Source organism: Vanessa cardui, chromosome 19 (genome assembly GCF_905220365.1).
Source record: "Vanessa cardui chromosome 19, ilVanCard2.1, whole genome shotgun sequence".
In the NCBI taxonomy this organism is placed as follows: Eukaryota; Metazoa; Arthropoda; class Insecta; order Lepidoptera; family Nymphalidae; genus Vanessa; species Vanessa cardui.
Genome location: NC_061141.1, coordinates 8,061,506 through 8,084,401, shown reverse-complemented (window position 1 = coordinate 8,084,401; position 22,896 = coordinate 8,061,506). Strand labels below are relative to the sequence as shown.

General features: G+C 40.0%; 1 protein-coding gene across 2 annotated transcripts; it reads left to right on the top strand.

Annotated features, from left to right (window-relative positions):
* The first annotated feature begins 1,504 nt into the window (after positions 1-1,504).
* Positions 1,505-16,834, top strand: LOC124537868 (RNA cytidine acetyltransferase). 2 transcript variants are annotated; one of them, XM_047114820.1, is made up of 19 exons: positions 1,505-1,705; positions 1,853-1,947; positions 2,102-2,261; positions 2,436-2,572; positions 2,934-3,096; positions 3,313-3,455; positions 3,775-4,051; positions 4,409-4,548; positions 4,679-4,754; positions 7,029-7,256; positions 7,587-7,726; positions 8,316-8,463; positions 8,969-9,114; positions 9,254-9,391; positions 12,194-12,390; positions 14,260-14,429; positions 15,532-15,777; positions 16,337-16,476; positions 16,708-16,834. In XM_047114820.1, the coding sequence occupies exons 1-19, from the start codon at positions 1,598-1,600 to the stop codon at positions 16,805-16,807; spliced, it is 2,952 nt and encodes a 983-aa protein (XP_046970776.1). In that variant the 5' UTR covers positions 1,505-1,597; the 3' UTR covers positions 16,808-16,834. The 2 variants fall into 2 exon arrangements, with proteins under 2 accessions (XP_046970776.1, XP_046970775.1); XM_047114819.1 differs by lacking the exon at positions 4,679-4,754 and having other exon boundaries at positions 4,409-4,624.
* The last annotated feature ends 6,062 nt before the right edge of the window (positions 16,835-22,896 follow it).

The window sequence follows — 22,896 nt, the reverse complement described above, 5'->3', positions numbered from 1 at the left end:
AAGGGGAAGATCTATAAGACCAAAGATCAGACCTGCTGTCCTGTATGGATCAGAGTGTTGGGCTACAAAAGGGATGACTGAAAGACAATTGCATGTTGCGGAGATGAGAATGCTGAGAGGAATGTGTGGTGTTACGCGAATGGATAGAGTAAGGAATGAGTATATAAGAGGAAGTTTGAAAGTGACACCGATAGCCGAGAAGTTATGTGGAAGGCGGCTATCATGGTATGGACATGTAATGCGGAGGAATGAGGAACACATTGTGAGGAAGGCCTTGAGCATGGATGTGGATGGATATAGAGGTAGAGGACGACCAAGGAAACGATGGATGGATTGTGTGAAAGACGATATGGCTAGAAAGAATGTTACTTGTGAGATGACGTCTGACAGAGAAGTATGGAAGGAGAAGACATGCTGTGCCGACCCCAAATAAAATTGGGATAAGGGCAGGAGAATGATGATCTCTCATAAACATATATTACAAGAGCTAGCTCTCTTCTTATCCTTAGTTTACTTAGCTTAGTTTTACCCATTATATCCTATCATACTTAAGACAAATAAAGCTGGCTACATAAATGGGTATTAAGGATACATACCATACAGCTTCATATACAAATATCTAGTAAATTTATTCTGGACTCACTCCAACATCATACTATATTTCGCTTCATGTGGAGCCCAAATGGCTTAATTACATTCTAAGTGGCTTCTTACCAACGCATTATACAAGGTGATTATATCACTCATATTTGTGAAACCATGAACTGTACGGAGCAAAAGCAACTGTAAGCAACAAGAAACCTAAATTTCGATATGCTTTTTTGCAACATTTTACTATGTGATTACGAAACGTTAATCCCTAACCTCTGAAACTCTTGTCAATAAAATCACAAACCACATCAATAAAATAGTCAGTTAGAATTGAAACATGTGCGCGAGAAAAGAAAATCGCCGCACATTTTTGCGTATTAAATTGCAACCGATTTTCTTTACTCCATTTAACTACTCAATGTATATCTCTTTGCAGCCTCGACATCCTCACTGAGTTGATCGACTTTGAGAGCTAACTTAAGATCTTCTGCAAGCAACAAACTTTTCGCATCCTCCACTATATTTGGTAGATCATTGATCATTAAAACAAACTTTAAAGGTCCTAGATTACTTCCCTGACTAACACCGGAAAAACATAAAAATGTTTTTATCGCTGGAATCAAACCAGCTTTACAATACAAGGACTTCCGACAGAAGTGATAACTTATATTAGTATAAGTTACCATATGCGTAAGAGACTCTTGCCGAATCGCGTTACATAACGAAACGGTTTGCCTCCCATATGTAGTTATCCCGCCGAGATAGTAGAACAATACAAAATATTATGTATGACTAAAATACAAGATTAAAAGCTATAATTTAACTAGAAGCACCATTTACCATTATCCATTCGTTCAGTAATATGTTTGATATGACAGTATGAAAATTGACATACGTCAGTGTATTGAATATAAATTGTCAAATCCCATGTTATGAAAATATAATCATGTGGTTTTAGGTTATAACCGCTCATAATTATTTTTGATTATATTATTGATACTACAAAATGGTTAAAAAGAAGATAGATAACCGTATTAGGGTTATGATAGAAAATGGCGTTAAGCTTGGCCATCGCACTATGTTCCTTCTCGTTGGAGACAAAAGTAGGGATCAAGTAAGTACAAAAACAATATATTTAATTTTTTAACGAAATATATGATTAATAGACGGCATTATACGTTCTACCTACAGTAAACTATTAGGATTCATCGTCTTCTGTTAAGTTTTATGTAAGTTGTTATTAATTTTCAATCAATTACAGGTACCAATTTTATATGACATGCTTGTAAAATCTACAGTCAAAGCTAGACCTACTGTGTTGTGGTGCTACAAGAATAAGGACGAAGCCATTAGCAAGTAAGTTTACAGAGTTTCATTGTATTTTTATGCATATTCATAGTACAGCATGTAATTATACTTTATTAAATTCAGATTTATCTTCAATTAAATACATGTAGATTATATTAATATATCTTAACGTTATGTTTAAATTATACTTTATTACTTGCAGTCATGGAAGAAAGAGAGCTAAAAAGATTGCAGCGGGAAAGTTAGAGGTGTCAGAGGAGTCACTGTTTGATGCATTCCGAGTAGCAACTACCATACACGGCCGCTACTATTCAGAGAGTCACACTATGTTGGGTCAGACTTATGGAGTGTGTGTTCTACAAGTATGTTTAAATATTATTACATTGTCATTTTTGATTAAAATATTTTATTGTATAAGACATATTTAAAGTACATTAAGAATTTAAATTATAATTATTTTTATAAGCTTGGATCAATAGTTTGATTTAATTTTTAAATTTACTTTTTTTCATTATGAGTGTATTTTTTTTATTCAGGATTTTGAAGCTCTCACTCCTAACTTGATGGCTCGAACAATAGAAACTGTTGAAGGAGGTGGACTTATAATATTCTTGCTTAAAACCATGAACTCATTAAGACAGCTGCATTCAATAACTATGGATGTCCATGCCAGGTAATCATTTACTTATGCAACATTACTATTTAATTTAAGGTTGATTGACATAGAAACTTTAAAGTAAAACCTTTATTTAAAACAAAGTAAGTCATTAAAAAGTAAGCCCTCATTATATATTTAGAGGCAAATGCTATTAAAACATTTTCTATGCTGTCATGCCTTCTCCACACCGCATACTGTGAATACAGATTATGCACAACAGTCATATATAGAGCATATATTCTACTTGCATTTTATGAATTATAACATTTTTGTGTATATATACTAACTAAAAATTTGTTCCATAATGCACATATTTTTTATTACTTAATTACTGATTATGTATTATGGTACTAATTATAAATATTTATATTTTTAGATTCAAAACAGAAGCTTACGACACAGTTACAAACCGTTTCAATGAACGTTTCCTTTTGTCGTTAACGGATAATCCCAGATGTCTTGTTCTGGATGATGCCTTGAATGTACTACCAATATCTTCAAAAACAGCCCAAGTGGAACCAGTTGATGCTGTTCCAGAGGTAAATATTCAATTATATTTAAACTTATTTATAGTTACATAATAGTTACTTTATTAAGATGTCTTGAGCTTAAGCTTTCTCCTCTTTTAAAGAGTAAAAGTTAGTAAAACTTATTCGACTACAGAGTGAAATAAAGATTCTGTCACTTTATTTTACTTTTACTTTAATGTACATAAAAAAATTAAAAAATATATTTATTTATTTATTTCCTTACAGCGTGTAAATCCAAAATTGACCGAGCTAGTTTCCTCATTATCGGACACTCCACCAGCTGGGCCATTGGTAGCGTTGTGTCGCACGTATGATCAGGCTACTGCATTGGTAGCACTTATTAATACACTCGCTGATAAACAATCAAGGTAAAATTTGTTAGATACACTAACATTTAAAAGAAGTAAATTAGTAAATTTTGTTTTCTTTTTCTTTTTATATCTTTATCTATTTTTTCTTTCTATATAAAGTATATAAAGAGATAAAGTATATATATAAAGTGTCACCATAGACAAAGTTACATCTATATCTTATCTATCTATCTATACTTTCTTACAATGGAATTATACAATATTAAACAATATTTTATAACGTAATGAATACAATGAAAAGTATATAAAAATAATAAATGCTATTAAAGAAATAAATAATTATATTTATTATTTTAATTCGTTTAATTTGTTTCAGACCTCCACACTGTCTCACTGCCGCAAGAGGTCGCGGGAAGTCTGCCTGCCTCGGTTTAGCGGTCGCTGCCGCCGTTTCACTCGGCTATGTGAACATATATGTCACTTCTCCTCACCCTGAGAACTTAATCACCTTGTTTGAGTTTGTTTTAAAAGGCCTCGATGCTTGTTTATATCAAGAACATATTGATTACAACATTGTGAGGTCAACGAATCCCGACTTCAAGAAGGCCATTGTGAGGATCAACATTTCAAGGAACTCTCGCCAGACTGTACAGGTATTGAGATAATATTAAATATAAATCTATATTATATATACAAGATTTTATAGATGATAAAAAAGCGTGGAGTTAATACCTGTTGACTTCCAAGCAGGATATATTAATATAAATAATTGTATGTAATTAACATGACTTTGTATTTTTTAAATGTTAAAAAAGAGTAACTACTGAGTTTCTTGCCGGTTCTTCTCGGTAGAATCTACTTTCCGAACCGGTGGTAGCTTCACTTAATTGTAAAATGACGTTTCAAAAGTGCTTGTAAAAGCTTACTTGAATAAAGTTTTTTGATTTTTTATAAGGTGCAGTGGAGCAGTTTTAGTTTTAATAAAGGCGCAAAATGTTCTGTCCTTATAGTACATCACTCCAGACGATCACGCGCTGCTGTCGGCTGCGGACCTGGTGCTAGTGGACGAAGCGGCCGCCATCCCCCTCGCGCACGTGTCGGCCGCGGCCACGCGCGCGCCCCTCGCGCTGCTGTCCTCCACCGTGTCCGGGTACGAGGGCACGGGCCGCGCGCTGTCGCTCAAGCTGTTCGCGCAGCTGCAGACCGAGCACAGGGCGCCGCCTCCGGTGAGCCGCCCCCCCCCCCCGCCCCACCGCGCTGCTGTCCTCCACCGTGTCCGGGTACGAGGGCACGGGCCGCGCGCTGTCGCTCAAGCTGTTCGCGCGGCTGCAGACCGAGCACAGGGCGCCGCCCCCGGTGAGTCCCCCCCCCCCCCCGCGCTGCTGTCCTCCACCGTGTCCGGGTACGAGGGCACGGGCCGCGCGCTGTCGCTCAAGCTGTTCGCGCAGCTGCAGACCGAGCACAGGGCGCCGCCTCCGGTGAGCCCCCCCCCCCCCCGCCCCACCGCGCTGCTGTCCTCCACCGTGTCCGGGTACGAGGGCACGGGCCGCGCGCTGTCGCTCAAGCTGTTCGCGCGGCTGCAGACCGAGCACAGGGCGCCGCCCCCGGTGAGTCCCCCCCCCCCCCCGCGCTGCTGTCCTCCACCGTGTCCGGGTACGAGGGCACGGGCCGCGCGCTGTCGCTCAAGCTGTTCGCGCAGCTGCAGACCGAGCACAGGGCGCCGCCTCCGGTGAGTCACCCCCCCCCCCCGCCCCACCGCGCTGCTGTCCTCCACCGTGTCCGGGTACGAGGGCACGGGCCGCGCGCTGTCGCTCAAGCTGTTCGCGCGGCTGCAGACCGAGCACAGGGCGCCGCCCCCGGTGAGTCCCCCCCCCCCCCCGCGCTGCTGTCCTCCACCGTGTCCGGGTACGAGGGCACGGGCCGCGCGCTGTCGCTCAAGCTGTTCGCGCAGCTGCAGACCGAGCACAGGGCGCCGCCTCCGGTGAGTCACCAACCCCCCCCCCGCCCCACCGCGCTGCTGTCCTCCACCGTGTCCGGGTACGAGGGCACGGGCCGCGCGCTGTCGCTCAAGCTGTTCGCGCGGCTGCAGACCGAGCACAGGGCGCCGCCCCCGGTGAGTCCCCCCCCCCCCCCGCGCTGCTGTCCTCCACCGTGTCCGGGTACGAGGGCACGGGCCGCGCGCTGTCGCTCAAGCTGTTCGCGCGGCTGCAGACCGAGCACAGGGCGCCGCCCCCGGTGAGTCCCCCCCCCCCGCGCTGCTGTCCTCCACCGTGTCCGGGTACGAGGGCACGGGCCGCGCGCTGTCGCTCAAGCTGTTCGCGCGGCTGCAGACCGAGCACAGGGCGCCGCCCCCGGGGAGCCCCCCCCCCCCCGCGCTGCTGTCCTCCACCGTGTCCGGGTACGAGGGCACGGGCCGCGCGCTGTCGCTCAAGCTGTTCGCGCGGCTGCAGACCGAGCACAGGGCGCCGCCCCCGGTGAGTCCCCCCCCCCCCCCGCGCTGCTGTCCTCCACCGTGTCCGGGTACGAGGGCACGGGCCGCGCGCTGTCGCTCAAGCTGTTCGCGCAGCTGCAGACCGAGCACAGGGCGCCGCCCCCGGTGAGTCCCCCCCCCCCCCCCCGCGCTGCTGTCCTCCACCGTGTCCGGGTACGAGGGCACGGGCCGCGCGCTGTCGCTCAAGCTGTTCGCGCGGCTGCAGACCGAGCACAGGGCGCCGCCCCCGGTGAGTCCCCCCCCCCCCGCGCTGCTGTCCTCCACCGTGTCCGGGTACGAGGGCACGGGCCGCGCGCTGTCGCTCAAGCTGTTCGCGCGGCTGCAGACCGAGCACAGGGCGCCGCCCCCGGTGAGTCCCCCCCCCCCCGCGCTGCTGTCCTCCACCGTGTCCGGGTACGAGGGCACGGGCCGCGCGCTGTCGCTCAAGCTGTTCGCGCGGCTGCAGACCGAGCACAGGGCGCCGCCCCCGGTGAGTCACCCCCACCGCCCCTACCCCCGCGCTGCTGTCCTCCACCGTGTCCGGGTACGGTAGTAGAAACTTTTCCCGAATCAGATCAGATTACGAAAATTAGATATGTATAGTACGACACAACTCAGATGTCGCATCGGCAAAATTCGTAAAACCGATCACATCCGAATTAAGTACGCTATCCCACATTATCAATATTTATTTCTCACGCGAATATGATCTTTGCACAAACGTAATAACTTGTTATATCATATGACCTAATATATTCGTCAATTTGACGCGTCGATATACATGCACTTGCTTTCTCTGACGCGAGAATCTATAGCGACGAATAGCGTCGAATGGCGCGATAGGGAGCTATTTCTGTTGGTCGTGTAAATCGGCAGTAATCGGTTTTACTTTCATTCCATTGCATTTTCCGATGCTACATCTAATTTGTGTCTTACTATACTATGTCTCATTGCAACTTAGAATAACTAATGCAAATTAAATTAATTATGTACATATATATTTCCACCAACCCGCATTGGAACAGCGTGGTGGAATATGTTCCAATGTCTCTCCTTAATGGGAGAAGAGGCCTTAGCCCAGCTGTGGGAAATTTACGATCTGTTACTTTACTTTTACTATATATAAAACAAATTAAACGTTTTTTTTATGTTCAATACAGATAAAGTTGGAGGAGCCGATCCGTTACCGATCCGGTGACTCAGTGGAGCAGTGGCTCAATTCGCTATTATGTCTGGAAGCGGTAAGCCCAGCGGTGGGCGTGGGTGCTCCGCCGCCGGCCGCCTGCGATCTGTACCGAGTGAACAGAGACGCTCTGTTCTGTTACCACAAAGCTGCGGAGGCGTTCCTTCATCGTGTCGTTTCTATATACGTGGCCAGTCATTATAAGGTACACATGACGGACTAATATCGACACACGACAAATTTTATTACAGTTAATTAATTACTCATTAAATAAATTATATCTGATGTTTTGATTTCGAAGGTCCGTAACACTCTATTGTTAACTTCAATATACTCCATCTTTATCTGAATTTCATTTATAGTGTGAAAATGTAATAAGAACATTAATTGAACTTTTCACCAAGATCATTTACATGGGAATAGATCACATTATTGTTAGTCCTTCCTACCTAAGGTAGTAAAGTTTACCATCCTGGTTCAACCTAATCTGATAACTATTGCCGATTGATGAGACATGTTCGCCGATCGTTCGCAGAACAGCCCCAACGACTTGCAGCTGCTGGCAGACGCGCCAGCGCACCAGCTTTTCGTGCTGCTGGCGCCGGCCAGCCGCGCCGCGCTGCCCGAAGTGCTCTGCGTCATACAGCTGTGTCTGGAGGGGAACCTCAGCGACAAGTGAGAGACAAGTTTCGATACTAGAATCTAACACTAGATTAATTGGAAATGGTTTGAGATACCACTGCATTTTGTTTGAAATAATGCCTTATAATGATCTACTCTTCAATTCATAATGACTGGTAAATAGTAATCTCCCATATGTAGGAACTGTGCTTAGGCGCAGTGCAATGTAAGGAACCTTGCCACTGCGCCAAAGACCTTAGGAGAAGATATGTCCCTTGTGCTGAACCTACCTTACCTTTTTTTTTCTCGCTGGAAAAACGCATTACGCGCTTCCCCCACGTGATGGAAAGTGGGGGGGGGGGTGTGACTCCCCGGAGCCCTGAACGAAGTACGCCCAAGCACATCGGGTTTACCCACTAAAAAACCAGCGGTACCCTCTCCGTCTTTCAGCGGACACCACGGGATCGCTTACGCATGCTACCGTGACGGAACATACCTTACCTTACTATTTAAGCCGAAACGCAATTTTACTGTTTAGTGGTAGAATAATTGGACACTATTCAAACTGGCTTAAACAAATCCGTAACATTGAATAAATTTTGTTAATACACAGTACATTTAGTATATTTTTAATATTGTTTAGATCGGTAAAAGACAGCCTGGGTCGAGGAAGGAAGGCCTCAGGTGACCTCATCCCTTGGAACATTTGCGAACAGTTCGGCGATAAAGACTTTCCGAAGCTCTCGGGCGCGAGAATCGTCAGGATAGCGACGCACCCATCCTACCAACGGGTTTGTATTGTTATAATCGTCATTATTGACATGGACTGAAATTGTAAATAAACTGACTCAAAAAGTAAAAAGTCATTCACATTAAATACTGCTGGACAAAAGGAATGAGTCATTATTAATAAAAAATAGAAAAATAAATTAAAATTCTTCGATTATGATCTTTGGTTCACTTCTGCCTATGTTGATGTTTTGGGGATCTTTTTATAATATACCTTCTAATATATCCTTATCAAATTTCGCTCTCGGTGACAAATCTAAAGAAACTGCACAGAGTTAGAGACGCTCAACGTAAACGTCTTAGAAATGGGCGCACAAATTTAGCAGTTTTTCACTTATGAAACATGTGATTAGGCTTCCATATTTAAATTGTAATATTATATTCCATTTTACGTTAACAAATTAACTTGAAACTTTCTCGAAAGGGTAGGAGGTTGATGTCCAGTATTGGGACATTTTTAGGCTACTATTTAGTTGGCGTTGTATATTAAAACATTATTTTTAACAGATGGGTTACGGCAAGCGCGCCTTGCAACAGTTAGCTGCGTATTACTCGGGTGACATCCCTTGCCTCGAGGAAGCGAACAGCGACGACGAGGAAACTAAAACAGATGGCCAGAAAGAATCTTTACACACTGAAAACATAACGCCAAGGTTTGTTGGAGAACATACAACCCCAAAAGTAATAAGATTAAATATGTTTTATGTTTATTTTATTACATACCTTTACATTACATTTATAGGATTTTTAAGAACTATAGAGCAAAGAGATTAATAACTTTATATTTTTTAGGTCGAAACCTCCGACGCTCCTGAGGAGACTCACAGAAGTGAAGGCTGAACACTTAGACTACCTGGGGACCAGTTTCGGTCTTACGGAAGAACTTCTGAAATTTTGGAAATCTCAGAAATTCGTACCCGTTTATTTGAGGTGAGTTTAGTGGTATATGAAGGAATGTTTGTTGTTTCATCGAGACATCGATAATTTATTGACGTTTGTTTTCGCTGGTGGCATGCAGCGTAAGAGCAGGAAGTCCAAACTTTCAGAACAGACTCTAGGGCTAATGAAGAAACGACGTGAAAACCCACCTGTCACTTCGTCCACTAGTCCACTTAGATGCGGCAACTAAACCAAGAGATCAGCAAGCGCATACCACGACATCCGGTGCTCCAATACTCTTACGATTGAAAGAACGACCGAGCAGAATCGGGGGTCTAAGGTGTTCGTACAATCTCTTGGAAGGAGACACCTGACGAAGGTGACCACAGCAAGTGGAGAAGTCGTTTCTTCCACGCCGGCAGTTCTTTCGGAAGTAGAGGATTTCTACGGCCGGTTATACGCATCGCATGCATCGACCTGATCCCGAAATTGAGGATTCTAGAGCTACATTAACACGCCATTTCTCAGAAGACCTGCCTGAATTCAGTGTTGGCGAAATTGAGCTGCTCTTAAACAGCTTAAAAATGGAAAAGCCCCTGGAGAGGACGGTATTACTATAGAGTTATTGAAAGCAGGAGGTAATCCGGTACTCAAGGAACTCCAAAAGCTTTTTAACTCTGCCCTCTTCGAAGGGAGAACTCCGGAGGCGTGGAGTAGGAGTGTGGTCGTCCTGTTCTTCAAAAAGGGAGACAAAACCCTGTTGGAGAACTATCGTCCCATATCCCTACACAGTATTACTATAAAGTTATTAAAAGCAGGAGGTAATCCGGTACTCAAGGAACTCCAAAAGCTTTTTTAACTCAGTCCTCTTCGAAGGGAGAACTCCGGAGGCGTGGAGTAGGAGTGTGGTCGTCCTGTTCTTCAAAAAGGGAGACAAAACCCTGTTGAAGAACTATCGTCCCATATCCCTACTGAGTCACGTCTATAAGCTGTTTTCAAGAGTGATCACGAACCGTCTTGCGCGAAGATTCGACGAATTCCAACCCCCAGAACAGGATTTCGGACCGGATACGGCACCATAGACCACATCCACACAGTGCGGCAGATTATACAGAAGTCCCAAGAGTATAATCGGCCCCTATGTCTTGCATTCGTGGACTATGAGAAGGCCTTCGACTCGGTTGAAATCTGGGCTGTTCTGGAGTCCCTGCAGCGTTGCCAAGTTGATTGGCGATACATCCAAGTGATGAGATGTCTCTACGAAGCTGCCACCATGTCCGTCCGAGTACAGAATCAGCAAACAAATCCCATACCATTGCATCGAGGAGTGAGACAAGGGGACGTTATTTTCCGCAAATTGTTCACTAATGCAATGGAGGATATCTTCAAGACGCTGAACTGGAAAGGACGTGGCATCAACATCAATGGCGAATACATCTCTCACTTGAGATTCGCAGACGACATCGTCATCGTGGCAGAAACGCTGCAGGACCTACAACAAATGCTGAACGCTGCTGGCTGATTCTTCTATGCGTATCGGCCTGCGGATGAACTTGGATAAAACCAAGGTCATGTTCAATGAAAATGTTCTACCGGAACCGACTACGATACACGATACCGTCCTCGAAGTTGTTCAAAAATATGTCTACCTTGGGCAGACCTTGCTATTTCGTAGAAACAACCTTGAGGACGAGGTGAATAGAAGAATTCAGCTAAGTTAGGCAGCGTTTGGAAAATTACGTCGAATCTTTACATCGATTCGATTCCACAGTGCCTTAAGACGAAAGTCTTCAACCAGTGCGTCCTACCCGTCATGACATACGGAGCCGAAACGTGGACACTCACGGCAAGGCTGGTCCACCAGTTTAAAGTCGCTCAGTGTGCTAGGAAAGGGCTATGCTCGGCGTTTCTCTGCGGGATCGCATCAGAAATGAGGCGATCCGTCAGAGAACCAGTGTCATGGACATAGTCCACCGGATTAGTAAGCTCAAGTGGCAGTGGGCTGGCCATATTTGTCGCAGAACCGATAACCGTTGGGGGAAACGTGTTCTAAAGTGGAGACCGCGTCTCGGCAAACGTAGTGTAGGACGTCCTCGGGCACGGTGGAGTGACGACTTACGCAAGACGGCTGGCAGGAGTGGGATGCTAGTAACCCAGGAACGATCTCAGTGGCGTGCAATTGAAGAGGACTATGTCCAGCAGTGGACGGAAATAGGCTGATGGATTGGATTGGATTGTTTTCGCTTACTAATATCACATTATATTTAAAATAATTAACATAAAATTATTACTTCAAAAGCAATACCTTATCCCGGAGTATAATGGGACAAAATATATTTTTAAACAAATGTCTTCAAATTATAAAAGTGTATTTTTATTACTTTTTTTTAACATAAAGGCACGTGTCCGTGGGGACAAAACTATAACAATAAATGTATGTATATAGTACGACACAACTTAGATGTCGCATTGTCAAAATTCCTAATACCGATCACATTCGAATTGAGTACGCTATCCCAAATCATCAATATTTATTTCTATATATATCCTAATTGAGTACGCTATCCCAAATTATCAAAATTTATTTCTCATTCGAATATGATCTTTACACAAACGTAATAACTTGTAATATGACCTAATATATTCGTCAATTTGACGCGTCGATTTACATGCACTTGCTTTATCTGACGCCACGAATCTATAGCGACGGATAGCGTCGAATGGCGCGATAGGGCGCTATTTCTATTGGTCGTGTAAATCGGCAGTAATCGGTTTTATTTTCATTCCATTGCATTATCCGATGCTACATTTAATTTGTGTCGTATTAACCTATGATATATCTGCGCTCCGCAGCCAGAAGAGTAACGAGCTGACGGGCGAGCACTCGTGCATCCTGTTGCGCGCGCTGCGGGCGGCCGGCTGGGCGGGCGCGTACTTTAGCGACTTCCGCCTGCGCGTGTCGCGCCTGCTGGGCCGCGCACTGCGTCGCGCGCCCGCCGCGCTCGCGCTCTCCGCGCTGCTTAACGACCACGTGCCCATCGAGCGCCCCGGTGAGCCCGCTATACTTTATTCGCGTTAAGAATGCAGTGAGTTGTCATTGTTTACCGGCTTTACTCCGCCCCCTGACCAATCAAATCTTTTTTAACAGCAGGGTGAAGGTGTATGCATATTTGTGTTAAAATTCCAACAAATTGTATTTGTTTTAAAGACTAAGTATAATGAATTTAAAAAATACACATTAAAATAAAAAATCGAATCTGGGTGTTTAATCAACAAAATTCTTAACACTATATACAATCGTTTGCAAATTTTCCCATCGCGATGTAGAAATTTACATATTTTGACATAACGTCATCTAGTAGCTATAGGTTACATTAATTATTACGTGTACAGCTTGAATAAATTAAATATAAATATATAAATAAACAAAATTTAAATTATAAAAATAAAAATATCAGTTAATAATTAATTAAATGTGAACTTGACTTTGTAATTTGAAAAGATTTGATTGGTCAAAGGGGGCGGAGTCAGGCCGGTAAACAATGACAACTCACTGCATTCTTAACGCGAACAGACTATAGTACCTCTTGAAGCTTCTATCAGTAGGACTATCGGAATAAGTTTATTTTCATACACCCACTCTTGGACTATCATTTATTTATTTATTTATTTATACTTCATTGTACACGATTGAGTCGAGATGGCCCAGTGGTTAGAACGCGTGCATCTTAACCGATGATTACGGGTTCAAACCCAGGCGAGCACCGCTGATTCATGTGCTTAAATTGTCTTTATAATTCATCTCGTGCTCAGCGGTGAAGGAAAACATCGTGAGGAAACCTGCATGTGACAAATTTCATAGAAATTCTGCCACATGTGTATTCCACCAACCCGCATTGGAACAGCGTGGTGGATGTTCCAAACCTTCTCCTCAAAGGGAGAGGAGGCCTTTAGCCCAGCAGTGGGAATTTACAGGCTGTTGTTGTTGTTGTTTTGTTGTTTGTACACCACATGTTACACATTATAATATGTTACAATATTATATATAATATTGTAGAGTACAACGGGCGGTCTTATGGCTAAGTAGCCATTTCTTCCAGACAACCCAATAAGGAGAGAGGTTGTATGAAAGTACTATCATGTATATTTTACAAGTATGCTATTTAGTATGATATAGTAACACACATTACAAATATATATAAAGGCATTTTTAACCCCCGACGCAAAAACGACGCGGTGTTTAGTTTGACGTGTCTGTGTATACGTGTATGGGTCTGTCTGTGGCATCGTAGCTCCCAAACGAATGATCCGATTTTAATGCGGTTTTTTTGTTTGAAAGGTATATCAGTCGAGAGTGTTCTTGTGAATTTGTCTTGTTTGGTCGGGGGTTTTTTTTTAATTTTTAATTTAATTCCTTGACAAGTCTTATTGTCTACTTTGTACATCCCTACCTTTTTATATATCTTTTTCTTTCTTCTACCTTAAGTTTGCCTGGAAGTGATAGCTTTTTTAGGACGCCTTTTGCAAATCTTTCTTAAACATGACTAAACTATAGGTTTACTGGTACAATAAAGATTTTTTTGATATTTACCATACCACAAGTATTCATATGGTATATGACGACCTCCGGTTTTCATGGGTACTCCACTCTGAGGTCCCGGGTTCGATTCCCGGCCGAGTCGATGTAGATGACCATTAGTTTTCTATGTTGTCTTGGGTCTGAGTGTTTGTGGTGCCGTCGTTACCTCTGATTTCCATAACACAAGTGCTTCAGCTACTTACATTGGGATCAGAGTAATGTATGTGATGTTGTCTCATATTTATTTATACGGTGTATACCATGTTATATTATTTGAACTGCCTTATGTTGCCTTTCATATTTTAGTTCACATTTTCAATTGAAGTTAATATGTCAACAGTTCTGACGAAGCAAGTCATCGGGCAGTACCTCTCGTGTCACGACCTGGCGCGCCTCGAGGCGTACTGTCGCCAGCAGGCCGACTACCGCCTCATTACGGACTTACTGGTTCCACTCGCCAACATCGTCTTCCATACGAAGGTCAAACTCAAGTTGGACGCTGTTCAACAGGTAAGCGACCAGTAGTAATAAGCAAAAGCCTGTTGTTATATTTCTTTTTGTAGTATAGGGTATGTATTGTATGTATAGGCTATTTGAGTGGTTTTTAAAATCCATTTTATATCATTTAGTAGATGTTAAGGAACCCAGTAAAAGTTGTTTTTTTTTTATTTCTAGTACATATTTGCTGAAAAATATCATATTAAAAATTCCATATTTAAATAACGCGCGAAAACGCTACTTGGACAATATGGCGCTGCAATGGGGTCGGTGACGTCACTTTGCTGTATTTTAATCTGTGGTACATAAAGTAGAAAAGCAAGGTTTACAAGAAAGTGACTTCATCAGAAGCCCGGCCAATCAGGGGCGTTTAGTGTCACGTGACAAACGTTTGAAAAAATGCATTTTTATTTATATTATTATTTTATATTAATTCACAATTTATTTTTCGCATTGTCAAATGTCTATTATAACCAGTTCAAATAAAGGGCTTTTAATTGGATTTCAATTTAATATTTGACAATGAGAAGTGCCACTTTAATTCTGATAACAATTTAAAAGATTGTATAATTAAAAGTTAACATAATTATTGGGGAATATTTCCAAGAATATATATTTATATAATAAATAAGAAAGTAGTGCTGTCTGTCTGTAGTCTGTCGTTCTTTCTCGACCAAACCAATGAACCAAATTCGATGAGATTTGGTATGAAGCAAATTTGAACTTCAAGGAAGGACCTAAGCTACAACAACAGCCTGTAAATTCCCACTGCTGGGCTAAAGGCCTCCTCTCCCTTTGACGAGAAGGTTCGGAAGATATTCCACCACGCTGTTCCAATGCGGGTTGGTGGAATACACATGTGGCAGAATTTCTATGAAATTTGTCACATGCAGGTTTCCTCACGATGTTTTCCTTCACCACTGAGCACGAGATAAATTATAAATAATAATTAAGCACATGAATCAGCGATGCTTGCCTGGGTTCGAACCCGCAATCATCGGTTAAGATGTACGCGTTCTAACCACTGGGCTATCTCGACTCGACATAAGCTACGTTTTTTGCCTATTACATGACATCCGATGTATACATTGATAATGACAGCCATAATTTCCAGGTTCTGTTTGTCGCAATGGGTTTCCAAATGAAAGACGTAGATGACATCGCAAGCGAGCTCGGACTCCCTGGCTCGCAAATCCTGGCGAAGTTCTACGAGGCTTGCAAGAAGATTAACGCGGCCCTCAACTCCATTCTAGAAGTTACCGTTGCGAAGGAAATGGGCATAGACGACAAAGTGGCGGACGTGAAGACAGACGAACCCGTCAAGCAGAGTCTGCAAGAGGAATTGTCGAAGGCGGCAAAGGTACTACTCGGTTGTGCTGTATTTGTACTTATGTATAAATTTAGAAATAAAATATCCTTCTGAAAAGTCGTAGTGTTTTGTTTTTGTTTATCTGTACTGTCTGTTAAAATTATTTAAAAAAATTGTTATTTAATAATTATAATCTGTGATAAGTTCGTCTTCTAAGTAAAATTTATTATATATAATTTAACATTTTTTTCAAATTGTTAAGCTTTAAATAGAGCTTTAGAATAACAGTTATTTATGTAATGTTGGTAGGCACTAAGTGTTGAGGCTTATTTTTTGTAAATGAAATAAACATATCAGCATTTAGTCTGCTTGGGATATATAGAGTAGCCAATTTTGTTTGGGAAATTATCATTATTGAAACTAGAACTATGATAGTTGATATTTAGGTGTCTATTTATTAATAAACTTTCAGTAAAAGCAATTGTAACACCGTTTATAGAAAAAAAATTCTTACTAGTTCAATCGCTACGTTAATTATGCTTATTTTAAATTCATACTAAACTAATATTTTTTCGTATTTCTCAACTACATGAAATATTTTAAATTCCAGGAGTTGGAGCGTAAACAACGTAAGGAGTTATCTCGTTTGATGGGCGAAGATCTCGCGCAGTACAGGATCAAGGGCAGCGATCTCGACTGGGGCAAAGCCTTGTCTGTTTCCAACCAGAAACAATTGGTATCTGTAAAGAGGTTAGTATAGTTCCATAGACTATGTTTGTCTATTCCTAAGTATACATAGTGGTATGTCGTAGTTAGAACTTTATCTTAAACTTCCTCTCAGACTATAAAACATCAAACAATTTAAATACTGAATGTTATCAAGTACACATTTATCTCCTGCATTTAGCCCTCAAAACTACCAGTAAAGTGATCACATATTATTATACTTGCAATAAAAATATTTATGTTTTTTCTTTTCAGTGGTGAGAAGCGACTCGGAGAAGACAGTAAAGAAATAGAAGAACTAATTGAAGCTCACTCCAGTAAGAAGAAAAAGAAGAAGAAACATGTTAGGACTTAAATCGAATACATATATTTGACTAAATAATATTATTTTTTATTTTTCCTGAAGTAATTTTTTTACACAAACCTTTATTATTGTCAACTCAGAGCAATTGACGATAGTACTAAATTTGATAGGATATTTCTGAATTTTAGAATGTTTCTTTCAATTATTTATTTCTTAATAATTTTTTTCCATAAGATATGACGTGTGAACAAAAACAATTCTGCTTCCACAATTTATTACACCTCAACAATGTACCTTGGAGAAATAGTTGTGGTATAAGCTTTCACACTTAGTAGTAGGATGACAACGATTTTATATCTATAGTTTAAAGTATATATAACATGAGCGAACTCTGTAATTTTTCTGTGTCAAAAATGTTTATAAGATATAATTATTCATATTAGTACTAAAAACTGAAGTTAACTGTGTTCGCATTTTTCAGATATAGCTGGGGTAATATAAAAGGAAACAACATAGTCAATAATAATTTCTATAATTATTGTAATATAAAAAAGTGTCGGTAGTTATTCAACCCTTGGAATAGACAATAGATATTTCCTCTTAAACATAACAAACATGTGGCGGGGGGGGGGCGCGGCGCTCGTAAAAAAATACTCTTTGTGTGAAGCGACCGTCGCCCAGCGCGCCGCTCACACGCATGCGCTAGACTTTACCATTTTATTACAATATAATGTGATCTAAGAAAAATAATATTTTCGTCTAACGCCGCTGAGGGGGCGTGGTAAACAATTTTATACTATCATTAGTTTGTCTCTTACGATAACACGCACTACCTTATGAAACGGCTCGTTACGGCGAAGGCCCGACGTCTCGCTTGTTTCATGTCTCGGTGTGTGTTAGACTTATGCTAAGCGCGCACCGCGGACGATGCAAAGCCGTGTAACAAATCTGCGCAAATCACTCGTACAGCCTCGCTCGCTATCTATCGAAAGAACGTCGACTACGGAACATAATTTAGAACATTACAGTTGGCTGTATTATAATCTACTTGATACAAAATTTCGTTATATTTTTCTCACTTTCGCTCAACGGGATACTTCGACAGAATCTGTGTAAACATTTAATGATTGGATTTCGCGGAGTAAGCGAAGCAAACGGATGTTGTATTGAATTGGTGTTGTCGTCTGCGTGAAGTATCCCGCGAGAAGACTTAAGGCTCAGTAATTACAATACGCCTTTAAACAATAGAGTAGATTGCACACAACATACAGATGTACAGTAATTGAGAAGGAATTGCACTTAGGAAAGGTTTGCGTCTCTTGGCACTTTGTCTTACGTTAATAATATGTAAAATTGGAAAACTAACAAAATTGTACTAAACGATTCAAAAGTTGGCAGAGGGAAAGACAAAAACTTCAAGCTGAGTTCAGACACGGCGACTCCGAAGAAACAATCTCCGTCGATCTCTTATTGCATGCGGTCGCTCGCCCTGTCTGCCCTCGACTCGGTTAAGAAGCATAATATCCATAATCCATTCATTCGTAATAAGCTACAAATTAGCAATTAATAAAAATAATTGTAACACGCACATCGATGAAATATTAAATACTTAATATAAATCGTTTCTACTTAATTTTCAATATTATGTATTATAAAATATATATTTTTAAAAACGTCAAGATTTTGAACATAGTGTAGGGTTCGGTAAGCAGTGTACAGCGTCGGGAGTCGGGAGGACTAGTGAGGACGAAGGGACTCTATACATCTTAATAATTATATATCCAAAGACACAAAAGCAAATCCACTAGACCTTATTGCCACTCTTAAATTATTGCTACGACATATAGATACTGATCTACTTCTTTATAATATAATGTAAATATAATCAATAATCAATTACAACATCCAATAAAACAAAATATTGTTAAACATTATTGCATTAATTTAGTTCAACTATAAATCAGAAGGGGGTTTTCATTTGAAACGATATAATCTCTTTTTACAAAACGTGCAGTCGTGTACAGTGCGAGATGGCGCCCACTGTGCAATCGTGACGCCGCCACGTTCCTCATTATCCTCAAAATGAATTTTCGACCGATTTCTCACTAAGGCACAATTTAAATTTCCTCTTTGAACTTTATTTAATTCTAAAATAAATTAATTCAATTCCCCTCCTCAGATTCGTGAGGTATTCGCTAGCTGTTCTCTACATTTGTTTTTGTAATTAAACACCAAGACGTAAAACTTAATAGTACGAATATTTTAGTGTGAACATTCGTTTCATTACATCTAGCATGACCTCTGTCATGAATACGACTAAAACTCGGCCTCTGGTACACAAGAGCGATTCCATTTAAGACATCCAACGTAGTCACAACTATCCGCAATATTTGTATGAATTTGGTCAGTATATTTTTTATTAATAAACGTAAATAAAATTATTCGATAAAACATTGCAAATTAAATGATCTTTGCCAAATTACAGATTATCCTCTGAATATGGTAAACAAAATTGCATGTAATTTATTCGTGAATTGAATTGATCTCCCAATTCTGTTATTTGTCGTCGAGTCCATAAAATTAATACTTACACTAACGAGTACTTACATCTAATGTGAACAATATTGGAACACCGTTTCTCATTATCAATTAATTTAGCCTGTTTTAACTGCAGTCTGTTTACCATATTGGATACGCGAGTTAATTCATTGGTGCTTATTCGCATCGAATAAACTATATCTATCGTATACAAAGCTCTCATCGCTTTTTCGTTTCACGCGTCTTTTCTTCGGATTTTTGCCTTATAATGTTAGCATAAAGCCATTGTATGTTAAAGCGCTTGAAGCGCTCAACAGCATGTTAAAAAAAAGTAATTCGAACAAAGTGTTTATAGATGTTATTAACATGCGATCTGGCCGAGTTGTAAGGCAGTTGGAGTGATCCAGCGATTCTGGTTCGTTAGCGGCGAGCTTGCAGCGATCCTACATTACTTACCCAATTTCGACATCAATGTAACGACTAAATATTATCTACTTTGACATATTAATTATATGTTTCGATTTGTGCTATTGCTTATGTAAGTTCAGTACTTTTGGAGATATATTTATTATTGGCCAGTTCAACAAAATTTATATATAACCTCATTTCAATAATGGTTTCGAAGATATATTTTTTCTGTCACAGAAAATATCTGTTCTTACCGAGTTGAATATCTGTTAATTCAAGGTTTTAAGCCACCTCCACACATAGTTGGTGTATTTAACTGACATATTATTATTAATACTTATTTTAATTAGAGAGTTTAGAGGTGGACATTACTATCTTCAGAAATATATTAGTCAAAAAATTATAAAAAAATTATTGTTCAGTAAATCAAAAAATGCTAACAGTGCTATTACTTTTTCAATTACAAAATTTTATGTTAATGTTTACTTTACGCACCATATCCTTTGTGACTAATTTTGTAATAGTTTTAATATAATCTCTCAAAAGTACTGAATTTACATTTACTTATAATAATCGATACATCTAGAATGGCTATTGAAACACTATAAGGCATTACAAAATCACTTTGAACTGTTTTTATTGCAAGTACATACTGTGTGTTACGCTATGAAAAAGTTGTATATATTGTTAAATATTACATACTTATATATTAATAATCATGTTATATACAAAATAATAATAAATAAAGCATATTAATGATTAATTGCAAGTTTATGCAGATAATACAATAGGATGGTGTTAGAATTAGAAGATTTTTTTTATGTAGTATTGTAGTTTTCATTATCAACAAAATTGCTGCTGATTGGCTAAAAATGTAGACACTGCAATTCTATTGGTATTTGAACTTATTACACAAATACTGAAGCATTGCGAACGATAAAATTCATAATTACCATATACTGATAGGTATTTTTTAAGAAAAACTGTTAACATTTATCAAATAAAAATTCCCAGATGTGAGATTAAAATTAGTTGATACAACAGTAAGAAAATATATACATATATAGAAAAAACTAAGAGTCGAACAGAGATACAGATACAACATATACTAATTATAAAACTTTTTCATAACATTCCACACATTCATATCATGAGGTAGTGATAAATATTGCTTGGTGTTATTGGCGTTTAATAAACCGCACCGACCGGAGAATTTACGATAAAGCTAATAATTAGTTACGCATATTTCCTACAAAACGACAAAATTAACGTAACCGCATTGAAAACGCTACGACGCGTGTTGTGTCGCTGAATATTTAATATTTATGAACATTGGCTGATGAAAATGAAGCCGTATTACTGCCAATAAAAAAAAAGGAAAAAAGGGAAATAAAGAACCAAAAATATACTATACATAAAAATTAATGTATTCTATCATCAATAACATAGGGTATAGTTACACAAATAATAAAATTAAAGGAAAACAAATTTATACATATCTCTTAACGTAAATATAAAAAAAAAAACAAATTATACACGCTATCAACACAAGATGCTACTTAGAAAAAAAAATGAAAAAAAAAACAGTATTTTACAATTTACCTAAAACAATCGCCTAGCCTTCGTAACCGGCGTTCACATTACTCCTTAAAATATAAAAATCGTCGATAAGATTTTGGCGTCATTTTTAGGGTTCATTCTGATTGAAATTGAACATGGTCACTGTGGTCCGAAGTTCGTCGCGATCGACTCGTGTGCGAAATACATTATGAGGTAACTTTACAATACAAAGGAACGCTAAGGTCCATAGCTTAGGCTGTATTTTTAATCTATGTGTCTAAATAACATTAAACCTTTAATTATCTGTACCTAATTTTATCCGTATTGCAGATTACAAAGGGCACTTGATCATATTTAATTGTAATTCCGATGCCATAAATTCATTAGCCTTAAAATTAAATAAGCAACAAATTGTAATATTTATCTCGATAAATCAAAATTATAAACTAAGAACGTTAACAAAAAATCAAAGTACATTTTCGCGAGTTTCCGAACGAGATGATTTCAAAACGAGGAATTTTGATTTACAAAATAAATAATCATAGAACGAATTATACACAACATGTCAAGAATAAAAGAAAACCGTAAATAAACAGCCGGCCGGCCCGCCCGCCGGCCCGGCATTAAGTAACCTTCGCTTCGTGCGCAGTACAATAAATTAAACATGTCATAATAAATAACAAAATAAAAAAAAAAAAATTATAAATAATTTGTGCGAATCGTAAGTACCGATACTGAATGAATTAAAAGGATGCTAAGCGCGCTATCGCTTCGGGTCCGATGCCGTAACTCGCGTCGTATCGCATCGCATCGCATAGCGCTGGCTTCGCGCGCGGTAGGTTGCTGGCTTAAGGCATGCAAACGGAATCGCCCAATGGCGCGCCGCCGACCTACGTACGCGCGAACGCTGCAAGCTCGCAACTCAACTCGCACGCCAGGCCTCGTCACGCTCCCTCACTATAATTTCTTATTTATTATTATGATCTCGTCTTCTCTATAAATATAGTTTACATATAAATTAAAATATAGAGTGAAAACTACACATTTCTTATATTATACTATATACAAGGCATCTCGCGTTTTATTAACAACATTACAAAGTTTTGTATTTTGTCCATTGTATTTAGTGTTCGCATCCGAACGCGACGGTGTTGCCAGATGCCCAACGACACTGCAGGCGTACGTACATATACATTGTTGGATCTCGTTGGAGCGCCTGCGAGGCGCTGTCGTCGCGACAAACGGACAACCAAGCTACAATCTTACTATAAACGTTCATACAAAAACCTATCTGGCACTAACATGTATATCATTACAAAATGTATAATATATAATGTATTTACAGTCACAACATAAATTTGATAAACAACCGAGAGAAAGATATTTTGGTGTTGTTGATTTTGTTAAGGAATTTATTTAAATACGAACGACAACGTCGTTACGATTCATTCGTTTAAAAAATATTCATTTCATTCTATCGAACGAGTAGTCACTTCAGTTTCAGGAATACGTTTACGAGTCAAACCTAGCCCACTCTAAGCCTATAGCCCACTAACTGGAGTCCTTATATTATTGTCTTCCCAAATATACTATCATTTGTATGTCTCGATATAACTAAAACCGACCTACCACCA

What these genes read in the sequence shown, in the direction of transcription:
- LOC124537868 (XM_047114820.1), top strand. Translation starts at nt 1,598, where the DNA reads ATGGTTAAAAAGAAGATAGATAACCGTATTAGGGTTATGATAGAAAAT. An exon ending in ACGTGGCCAGTCATTATAAG is followed by an intron (nt 7,257 to 7,586) that starts GTACACATGACG and finishes GATCGTTCGCAG; the next exon opens with AACAGCCCCAACGACTTGCA. An exon ending in AGTTGGACGCTGTTCAACAG is followed by an intron (nt 14,430 to 15,531) that starts GTAAGCGACCAG and finishes CATAATTTCCAG; the next exon opens with GTTCTGTTTGTCGCAATGGG.